Source organism: Labeo rohita, chromosome 5 (assembly GCF_022985175.1).
Source record: "Labeo rohita strain BAU-BD-2019 chromosome 5, IGBB_LRoh.1.0, whole genome shotgun sequence".
NCBI lineage: Eukaryota > Metazoa > Chordata > Actinopteri > Cypriniformes > Cyprinidae > Labeo > Labeo rohita.
The window spans coordinates 35,227,810-35,239,834 of NC_066873.1; the positions used below are offsets into that span (position 1 = coordinate 35,227,810).

General features: G+C 33.8%; 1 protein-coding gene across 5 annotated transcripts in view; it reads right to left on the reverse strand.

The window, feature by feature from the left end:
- The window catches only part of sgsm1a (small G protein signaling modulator 1a), a 47,496-nt gene extending 36,504 nt beyond the window's left edge, over positions 1 to 10,992 (reverse strand). For 3 of the 5 annotated variants that reach the window (XM_051110550.1, XM_051110548.1, XM_051110547.1), the window contains exons 1-2: positions 10,883 to 10,991; positions 10,725 to 10,768 (exon numbers count right to left, since the gene is read on the reverse strand). In XM_051110550.1, the coding sequence (XP_050966507.1) occupies positions 10,725 to 10,768; positions 10,883 to 10,901 (63 nt within the window). In that variant the 5' untranslated portion in view covers positions 10,902 to 10,991. Of the gene's footprint in view, positions 1 to 10,724; positions 10,769 to 10,882 lie in introns of all 5 variants that reach the window. The other 2 variants (XM_051110549.1, XM_051110552.1) reach the window with 2 other exon arrangements.
- Between the last annotated feature and the right edge of the window lie 1,033 nt (positions 10,993 to 12,025).

The window sequence follows — 12,025 nt, forward strand, 5'->3', positions numbered from 1 at the left end:
CCTACTATAGAATCACACCTATCCAAACCTCCAGAGACAGAAAAAGGACGCAAAGGAAACTTGTGCACTCAGAGACCAAATGAATCACACAACAGTATGATTCACAAAGGTACAGATCAGAAGCACAACCATAAAACAAAAGCCTTTTATCCTTGGAAACTGAGACAAAGCCTTGTCATGCCTAGAACATGATGATACTACCAAAGTACAAAATTTACTGAACAATTTATAAAGGCTGGTTCTGTTCCTTGCACTATATCGCTTTTATACAAACTGTCCTTTGTAAAACACTTATGAAATAATGAAAAGCGACACCTGAATGAAAATCTAAGAGGCATACTGTTCATCATTAGTGGTTTTTGCTAAGTGCTATAAACCTGAATGACACTACACTGGGCCATGTTTCATGCCTATTCGTTCAATACAGTTCATTGGAGTCTGCATATACTAGAATAAGGAAAGAATCCATGAATTGATGAGTTGAGCTGAAGGACAGCATTCCAGGTAGCCTTGTTGATGAACTCTCGAGTACATCTTTCAGGAGGTTATAAGTTCATGAAAGCTCTTACTTTGTGACTCATAAAACGCACAGATATAAAGAGCTCTCAATTATAGGGATGCACAAATCTAATAACTGAACTGATACTGGCACTAATACTGACCTTTTTAAATGCATCAGGAATCTAATGCAATTATTAAAAATAGTGTGTCTTAGTCATAAAAACATTAAATTGCACTCCGTATATTTATCTCTATCACTCTTTATATATTACCTCTGTTAAAGAAATGATCAGAAGTGTCCAGAGAGTAGGGATGCACCAAATAATAATATCAGAATTGTGTTTTTTTTTCTTGACCACTTTAGAATATTTATAAATTGGTTTATATTTCTATGTATAGTTCAGAGTCAGTCCGTTATGCTCATAAAAGCTTTTATTTAATCAAAACACAGTAAAAAGTAGTAATGTCCTTATATTGTAATATTATTGCAATATAAAGACTGTTTTCTATTTAAAAATGTTTTAAATGTAATTTTCTCCTGTGACGGAAAAGCTGAATTTTCAGCAGTCTTCAGTGACACATGCTCATTCTAATATGCTGATTTAGTGTTCAAGACATATTTATTATTATTTTTAAATGAGACCTATAATGCCACTTTTTACAATATATAAGTGTCAGCTATCCCAATGTGTCTGTGAAGTTTCAGCTTAAAATACCACACAGATCAGCATTTATATCAAAATCAGCATTTATAAACAAATCTGTTTGGGTTTGATTATTATATCTATGACACTGAAATCATGTGTTTTAAAGCCATATTAGTTTAAACTTCTGATATATTTTCTAAATTCTAAACAGATCTGAAACCTGTGCACAGAAACTGGCTTTCAAGTGGCATGGGAGTACAAAACTAAGTTCTCCTTCAAGCTTTATTGCACTTAAACTGTCAAATACACACAAGTTTATGTTAAAAACCCACATGAGTTACAAAAACAGTTGGTTATGTCTATGAAGGTTTACAGCTGGGAAAGAAATTGCATGTTTATATTAGCTCTACACATTTATTTAGTGCATTACGTACTCAGCCATCTAGTGTACATAAGGTTACATAAGGTTATTTTGTCATTTATCATCAGAGTCTGCACGAAAGCACCCCTAATTTTCAGTGTGAACACACTTATCACAGTATTTACACTGAAAAAGACTGAATACTGCATAGGTACACAAATTGGGATGCACCTAATATTTTAATAATATCATAAGATGCCACATGAAAACAAACAAGGCAACAACATTAATCATCAGTGAGAGTGCATTGCCAGGTCTGAATTAAAGATCATTGATGCGATAAGAGCAAATAAATCTATCGATAAATGCTTACTAATGGTGTCTAAACTCTAGTATTGATCAGCCTCATTTAGACTGTAGTATGCTTTGATAGGTAGAGACTCTATCAAGCTCTATGTGTGTGTAAATGTGCGTATGAGAGAGAGAGAGACTGTGGGGGTCTATTTGGAGCTCGGCTGTCCCTGATGTCTCAGCAGCATGACAAAGGTTTCCATGGAGATGGCATGGAAAGTCTCACAGCTTGGGTTGCCAAGTTACTTCCCAAATGTGTTGGCACCACATTGAACTGTTGCTTCAACTCTGAGCAGAACCGATGAAGAATTCCGGCTGTGAACGGGAATGGCATTTGCCACCAGCGCAAAAATTATTTGCTGTATTTTACCACGCTTCATCATGCTGAGAGAGCGAATGTATGATTTAAAAGGCTAAGAGGTTGAGTGGATTATTACACTACTCAGAATGAATAAGCAAATTCAAACAATGAAAGCAATTACAGCCCCAACTGTACTTCAGAGCTGTCAGAAGCCCACAGCAGACAACAAATGCACATGACTCTCATTTGGTGTTATTTAATATTTAAGTCCCCCTCAGTGACTCATTTTATCTCCTAAAATTCATCAAAATTATACATTTTCAGAAACTCTGCTGGAAAGCATCATGCCTGATGCCAGTCCTCAACAAAACAGTGAAGTTCTGTCAAAATGCTGTAATCAACTTTTCAAAAAGAGCTCATATTTGCACATTTACAGGGTTCGTATAGATACTGTAAGATGAAATTCCAGGACTTTTAAGGACTTTTCAAGCACAACTTTTCAAGGAATTTCAATCTGAGATCTCACTTATCAAGCAATGCCTCTTTCAGATGAAAGCCACTGTAAATTTTCTTGAGAGATTTGTTTTTGTGTATATTTTTTTCTTTTTTCTTTGTTTTGTTTTTATAACTGTACTGCTTTAATGTTTTCTACTGTTCAGTAAAATTAGAAGTAAGCTTCGTGAAGCTCAGAAATCCTGATCTGAAACAAATGGTTCACATTACATGCTCTAAAGTCCCAAACTGAATCAAATGATTTGCAAACCCGCTCTGAAGTTCCGATCGGAATCAAGTTTCATTCTAAATCACATTATTCGGGATACATGCTCCGAAGTTCCATTCTAAATCAAATTATTCGGGATACGTGCTCCGAAGTTCCATTCTAAATAAAATTATTCAGGATACGTGCTCCGAAATTCCATTATAAATCAAATTATTCAGGATACGTGCTCTGAAGCTCCATTCTAAATCAAATTATTTGAGTGCGTGCTCCAAAGTTCTATTCTAAATCAAATTATTCGGGATGCATGCTCCGAAGTTCCATTCTAAATCAAATTATTCAGAATTCATGCCCCGAAGTTCCATTCTAAATCAAATTATTCGGGATACGGGCTCTGAAGTCCCGATCTGAATCAAATAATTTTTGATAATTTGAAGTTTCGAAAAATTCAGTTTCACCCATCACTACGTGCTTTTTAAAATAGTTACAAGCAATGTCGAAATTCAAAAATGATTAGCTCTTTTAATTTGATCTGGGGTTTTTTTGCTAGTAAATCACTTAAAATGAATGGTCAAAATGGTCACAAGTTTAAATCAACTGGAGCGGTTCCAGCATAAATGACTCACCCAAACGATTCAGTTCATCTGTTCTTCTTTTCATGCCTTCAGCCATTTTTACACAGCATTGCCAGTACTTCTACTTTGCTTGCTAGTTTTATGTTTTTTTGTTGTTGTTGTTTTTTTTTAATTTTACATTTTGTTCTAGTTTTTTTTAACTGAAATAAGCGGAAAAAGTATTTTGTTCTTTGAATTGTATGAATTTTAAGTAAAAAAAGATATTAAAGAAACCCAAAAAAATAAACATTTATTTCATAGATACAATGTCTTTCAATAATTCAAGCAGTTTTCAAGTACCTCTTCAGGAATATTGCAATTTTCAAGGGTTTTCCAGGCCTTATATTTCAAAAAGTCAAATTCAAGTACTTAAAGCACTTTAAGCACGTTGTACGAACCCTGCCTTTAATACAAAATAAGACGAAGTAGTACTGATCTAAACTTCAGGCCATAGTACAGTTGAAATTGGAAATATGTGCCAGTGTTGAAATGCACAGAAACATTTTGTGGCACATTTGTTTAAAACTGCATTTCCTTCTCCATTTAGTTTCTATTCATTTATTGTGCAATTTATTTTTTCACTTTGATTATAGCCTGCTTCTTTATTTATATTCATTATCATGTGTTATCTAGGTCTACAACACCACAACCTGCTGGGAGCAATAAACACTGAAAAATGCGTACATGGCAAAAGACAAAAACATTGACATGACTTGCACAAGGAAGAGTCTGCATTGGCTTGAAATATATATAATATATAGTTTCACATAAAAAATATGTAGTTTCACACCATCAGAGATGCTCTGTGGGTGGTGTTGATCTAAATCAGTCTACGGTCCATATGGCTCTACAGGAACAGATTTTCACATTTCTTGGGGCAACACATTTCCTATAACACATACATGCATGGTGTTAATGCACAGCAGAACTGTCATATATCTTGTCTTGAAGCCGGACTTCATTTGTGTGCCAGTACTGTTGATCTACTCTTTTATGTTCTTCATTAAAAACAGCTAGGCCCTTGTAATGCCTTTTTATATGGGTCTTATTGGTCATTTGTGACATTCTGCAGCCAAGTATATTTGCATAATGACCGCAAAACTGCATAATTGTGTGTTGTCTGAGGCAAGCCGATTTCCTATACAGATGTGCGATATCATCTCTCTTATAGCACTATCTGTGGTCCCTTTCTTCTTATAAACACCTTCAACTCAGCCAGTCATTATCTTTGTGGGCTTATTTTGCAAAAACGGCATGAGACCCACAGCACTGAACATCTTTACATGTCTTTCTTATCTGACACACTGAGCTCAGTTAACAGACCTCTCTCCTAACGAGCTGATGTACTGAATCAGGCGTGTTAAATAAAGGAGACCCCAGGAACAGGACTGAAAATATACAGCTCTGAAACTTTCTATGGCCCTGTGTTCCAAATAAAAAAAGCAATGCAATGTTCAATAAACAGTTTTTATGACAAACTCACCAAGAAAAACAAAAGGCATTCTTTTTTATATTATGGGTTTAAAATAATATAATGTGAAAACTGTTGAATAATATTTTATATCATAATATTTTAGCATGAAATGATCTCAAAAGCAATGACTGTACGGTAGACTGGGTACCATTGAGCACAGAAGTCTGCAGACATATGACTCATCATTGAGGTTCAGGATGAAACATTTAATCTGACTTAAAGTGACTTCACCTGTGTATTATCCACTGTCAAAAAAAATACAGCCCATTATTATATAAACTACTATTAATAAGAGAGTCTAAGTTTTAAAAAAAAGTTAAAATGGTTATATTATATAAAGTTTTATTGAAAATGAATAAAACAGAAAAGAAAAAAACAGAATCCATATCACTGTAAAAAAATATTGCATCTGTTTTACTTGCATTTTTTTAACTCTATTTTGAACTCATTTTGTTTTTGTTTGTTCTATTAGACTTTACATGTTACATGCACTCTTAAGTAATGGCAACTCAATTTGTTCAATTAAGTTTATCAAACATAAACCTTGTCTTCTTCAAAGTAATATTTACCAGTTTACACCTTCTAAGCCACATATTTTTAAAGCTAATTCTATTTAATTGTTACAATGTAATTAAACTGCACCACCAGTCAAAAGTTTCTGAACAGTAAGATTTTTTTATGTTTTTTAAAGTCGTCTCTTCTGCTCACCCAGCCTGCATTTATTTGATCCACAATACAGCAAAAACAGTAACATTCGGAAATATTTTTACTATTTAAAATAACAGTTTTCTATTTTAATATATTTTAAAATGCAATTTATTCCTGTGATTTCAAAGCTGAATTTTTCGCATCATTACTCCAGAAATCATTCTAATATTCCGTCAATATTCCGTTTATTGCTGCTCAATAAACATTTATTATTATCATTATTATGTTGAAAATAGCTGAGCAGAATTACAAATGTCTTTATCATCCCTTTTGATCAATTTGAAGCACCCTTGCTACATAAAAGTATTCATTTCTATAATTTATATCCCAAAAATAAAAAAAATAAAAAATAAATACCAACTTCAAACTTTTAAATGGTATGCTTTTTATTTCAGATAAATGCTAAACTTTGGATCTTTCTATTCATCAAAGAATTCTGAAAAAAAAAGTACTCAACTGTTTTAAATATTGACAATAATAGAGTGTTTCTTAAACAGCAAATCAGCATATCAGAATGATTTCTGAAGGATCATGTGCCACTGAAGACTGGAGTAATGATGCTAAAAATGTAGTTTTGATCACAGAAATAAATTACTTAAATTACTAATTAATAAAATTATTATTTTATTTTTTCTTTCAAATAGAAGACAGTTATTTTAAATAGTAAAAATAGTTCAAATAAATCAAATAAATGCAGGCTTGGTGAGCAGAAGAGACTTCTTTCAAAAAACATTAAAAATCTTACTGTTCAAAAACTTTTGACTGGTAGTGTATATTTAAATATTTCTACATTTTAGCGTAATGAAACAGTTAACAGGCATTTCAAAACTAAATATTTCTTCTCTTTATAATGTTACAACAGTGCAACAATGCAAAATACATAGTAATGTTAACACGATAGGTAACACTGACTATTAACTAGTTGCTTCTTAGCATGCATATTACTAGGATATTGGCTGTTTATTAGTACTCATAAAGCACATATTAATCTCTTATTCTGTATGACTATATTCTAGATCCTTCAATCTCACCCCATACCTAAAATTAACAACTACCTTAGTAGTTGAGGAGTTTATTGACGGAAAACTGTTAATAGTGAATGTGTTCCTGAATTCAAAAGTGTTACCACACCAACCTTTCAGATTCATTTTGAAACTACTGCAGACAGCTATATGTAAACAGTCCAGAGCACAATTATAAATCTTCTCAGTCACATCAGCGTAATGTCTTCTGTTTAGTCACATACAAACCCATTAGGAATAAATGAGTCTCAATGGCTTGACTGTTTAACAAGCTCTTGTGCTAGTAGCTGAGCTTTGCTGCTATTTGGCATGAGCTTTAAGTGTTTCTTGCACACACTGAAACAACATCTTGCAGAGTTGTTTTGTAACACATTCACAGACTGGTCTCTGCACCCAGAACATGGTGATTAATTGGCTCATGGACTCTAACAGATGGTTTTTTCCATTAGAAATGTATAACAGGGGGAAAAAAAAGTAGGATGATTTGATCTTCTTTACTATGTTTCACTAAGATGCTGCCTGTTTTGGTTACTAAAAACAATAAGGCACATTTCACAATTTAATTAACACTGAATCTTTTGTGACCCCTTAAAAAGGCACTGTTTATTCAGACATCTTGGAAATGGTTAATATCATCAGTTAAGATATAGCATTTGACTCTAGAGATATTAAATTCATTGCTTAATCTATGCTAATTAAGCACAAAAACAATATTGACTGGGTGTTAGATTTCAGTGGTGCGCTGAACAGTGAAAACGCATTATTAGACTGTTTTCGCTTAGATCTGTTTTTATAACTACAAAATTTTCTATAAAACCAGTGCAGAAAATGCAAAAAAAGGAACATAAAAAACCTACTCATAACCAAACTAACCAATTTAATGATGTTTCTGTAAACAACCAATTCCATGACTGTGCCCAAGAGGAAAAAAGAGGTTCTTTTGGGGACACACTGATAAGCAATAGATTAAACTAGCCATGTTAAAGGAAGCTGAGAGGGAAAGGTAAACAAATGGTGGGCTGCTGGGTAGACGCTTCTGCGCATGATCCTCTCCTTGTGTCAATACAGGTGTGAGCAAGAGAGAGAGAGGGAGATCACAGACTGATAGTGACAGACACAAAATGAGGCTTTTTGTTGCTTTGCCGGTGCTCATCGCTTCAGCAATGTGATATCTGTAATAACGATCTTTCATAATTTTAGTTAACAGCTGCAAAAGGGTAAATATGCACTGCAAATGCCAAATGACTCCAGGTTCCAGGCAGCTATGCTGTAAACACAGCATGGATCAACAATACATTGTGATTATGAGCAGCATACAGCGTGGGGTGAGAGTTCACCTGCCTCCACTCTTCTTGATTAGCTGTTCCAGTCATCATAATAATGTGCTTCAAGCACTGAAATGTCATTTTTTATACATACACTGGCATACACTGAGGCACAGTGCAATGACAGATTATAGACTAGTCAAGGACCTCAAGCTGAGATGCCTGACACCCCCAAAAAAAAAAAAGTGTTACCACAGATTTATATTACTTTGACTAACAGTAGTGTATGATGGTGGAAGATGCCCGCTTTGTATTTTTAAAGTGTAACTAATAAGTCCAGCATGTGCAGAATGATAATGCATCAGCCAATGTTATTAAGGTAAGTGAAATAGAAAACTATTGCCAATTTAATTGTTAGAGCAAAATGTAAAATTATTCAAAGAGGAGATCTACTGGCCAAACGTTTACAGAATGCATAAACAACTGTTTACATTTAATTCTTATTAATATTTATTTTTTAAAAGCATCATTAATCAACTATTCTATTTAGAACTGTATTAAGACAATTTAGTAGAATAATTAAATAACGGATGACAAACAAAGCAGAATCCAAGTAAGAGAATCATCTGAAAGGTAAATTTATTCTATGACTTACACAGTCATATGAATATTTACATATTTAACTGCCCATATTTTAATTCAATATGTGTCATAGTTGCAACAGTATGAATGCAAATGAAATTATTTCATTCAATTAGCCTATAGGTTTAATGAAAAGCGAAGACGATCTTTAATGTTTATCTATTTCATGTAAGTAGTGAATAATAACTTCATTAATTTCAATAAACAGTAAATTTGAAAAATTATAACACTAGTAACAACATGCCATCTTGTCCTACCGGGCCAAGGGTCTAATTTTATCTTTTTACATCAAAATAAAAACATAACATAACACTTTTGCTCCACAATTTAAAAACATTAATGTGTTCACAAATAATAATCTTTCAACATAATACAGTGTCATAGATCACTATTTTTCAGAGACACAAAACTAGATCAGTTAACCTCAAAACTGTTTTGACTGACTAAAATCTCAAAAAAGTTGATATTCAATGTCAAAATTGAAAATAGTGTAATAATTTACTAAAAGTGCTGAGATTAGATTTTGTACCATGTTCCATGTTTATTCTTATAACTGCACCTTTTTTATCATTGCATCATTTCTCATTATTTATACAGTGCACCACATGACTGCAACAAGAAGGTCCACAAAGGTCTAATTGTAATTTTTGCTCCACAATCTAAAAACATTAATGTGCTCACAAAACCCTCATTTACAAAAAAATATTCATTCAACATAATATAGCGTCATAGATCACTATTTTCCAGAGATACAAAACTAGACCAATTAACCTCACAACTGTTTCGACTAAATCTCACAAATGTTAATATTCACATGAAATGACAATAGCAAATTAAAAATAGCGTAATAATTTACTACAAGTGTTGAGATGAGATTTTGTGGCATGTTCCATGTTCATTCTCATAACTGCAACTTTTTTTTTATCATTGCACTAGCATTGCTCATTATTTATACATTGCACCACATGACTTCAACAAAACAGTCCACAAAAGATGGTGCATTGACTATTCAGCGCAAAGCTGTGAGTTTTACATTTAAAAACAGTAATATACCACAGTACCACTAGAAAACCCACTATATACGCTGCCACACAGGACAGATAAGGATATCAGCGACTGCAATCACAACTCATAAAAGTGAAGCATAAATCATCAGATCAGAATCAGTACAGAGCAAATGTGGATACTGCAAGCCTGCTGTGAGGAAATTGTCTACAAATTCACACCCAAATTCATACAAAACCTCATCCACTGAGCAAACGCTTAAACATACACTCGTGCAAATACACAGAGAGAGCACTCCTTGCTTAACCCAAAAGGATTACAGAAACCTATTAATCAGATTAAATGACTGAAAGTCAAAGACCACACAACGCATTCTGTGCTGCCAAGAGATAGGACTGGCCCTAAATCAATATCACAAATAAATCAAAAGATGCAGTGAGCCTTAAGCTGTATTTTACTTTTCCAAAAGAAGAAAATCTATCAGCAAACACAGGTAATTTGAGGACTTAAAGTCACGATGCAGTCTGAGGGATGATATTAGCGGTTGTAATATAGAAAGTGCTTACAGAGAGCTTATGGATCATTAATTGTAGATGTGGAGGATATTTAATAAATACATTTCAACGTTTTTGCACATTTGAACAAATGTCAAATTAGTCTGAATCCATGGAGAAATTTGTATATAATAGAAAACTGCAAACCTATGACTGTAATAACATCACGTTTGAATGAAACGTCATACTCATGATTTTATTAATATAGACATAAATCTGCTTTGGCAAGAAACAGTGATAAAAACTGGTATTAAGTCTGACAGGTGCTTGATGGGGGAAAAAGACAAACAGCTGTAGCATATTCAAGATATGTTAAAACGAATAAATTATTCATGATACACTACAGACTAACATCGCAAAGCTACCTATGATTTTACCACAATATAACAACAATTAAACATAATTAAAATGTTTATTTACTCTGGCAGCTATAATTTTAGCTCCGGTGTTTGGTTAACTTACACTACACATTTTGCAGTCTTGTCTGAAACATGAGTCACATTTTAAAGGGCGTTTCAGCCTTGTGTTCACTTGGCTTTATTTGTTTTTACTATCACCTACCTCCTTCTTCACGTTTCGCAGCAGTCTCTGACGGGTTTCGGCTTCTAGGAGAGGAAAAAAATATAAAAACAAATATTAAATACGACAAAGTAAAAGCCAAGCGTGTGATATTGCAGTTTAGAAGTGTTTCGAAAAATGAAAGCAGGATTTTGTCGCACCTGCTGTTGTGGTTGCCATGACTGTGGTATTGAGCTCTCACGCTCTCCACTCCACTGACGCTGAACACTCGACTGGATGAAGCCAAAGCAGTTCAAGCTTTCCCTGACTGCCAGCAGGCGCTACTGCGAGATCACGTGACCTGCCAGAGACTTTTTCTATAGAGGTGGAGATGGCAAACTCTTTCTACCAAGATTGCTGGTGCGAGCTATCCACAATTTTCTTTCTGTAAGAGTGGTCGCGACCATTTGTAAATTTTATGGGTCTGGTTTCCGGTCTCATCCGCCTCCAGCTATTTTTAGTTGTACAAAACAGTTCGTTTTGCTGCTTGATTGTCTTACCATCAGTGTTGGGACGGTTACTTTGGAACAGGGGCGTCGCTAGGGCTGATCAGCCCCGAATGTTTTTACTCCAGCCCCGAATGTTGATTTCCACGGAATTTGTAGAAGTTTGAATGAATTAATCAAAAGTTGGTCATTACACTTAAATCAAGTCGCGATATGGACTAGTATCTGTAAATATTATGCCGCAAAATACTATTTAAATATGAATCCTGCATTTTCTGCGTGTCTTTTTATGAATGGAAGGGACGGACTCGCGGTTTCTTTAGATTTAATACTTATGCGCATGTGATGCTCGCAGTGATTTCAGCGTCTGCCGTTTCACTAAATGAGGACATAAATACAATAACAACATCTCCAGAACTGCTCCGTCACTTCATGAGCATTTCACTGTTTCATTTGAGTAAATCAAGAGTCAAATATACACACAGAAATTTACAAGTATTCACGGCAACCTGTCAAAGTAAAAGTTCGGTTTAACTTTATTAACCATTCAGCATAATGTACGTGCCTACTACTACTATTAATTAATAAAAATGTATACAAATTCCTCTCACAATATTTCTTCCATGTTTTAAATTTGAATAGTAAATCACCTTTATTTGCCAAAAATAAAATATAATTTTCATTAGGATCAATTTAATTAATGTTTTTTACCTTCATTTGATAACCAGAACAATACACAACACAGAATTCCATAAGGCCATTGTAAAAATAAATAAAAGTTGTTTTTATGCATTCAAATAAACAGACATGCTAAAACATATTTGGTAACAATAAAACGTAAGATGAGAAAAAATAAAA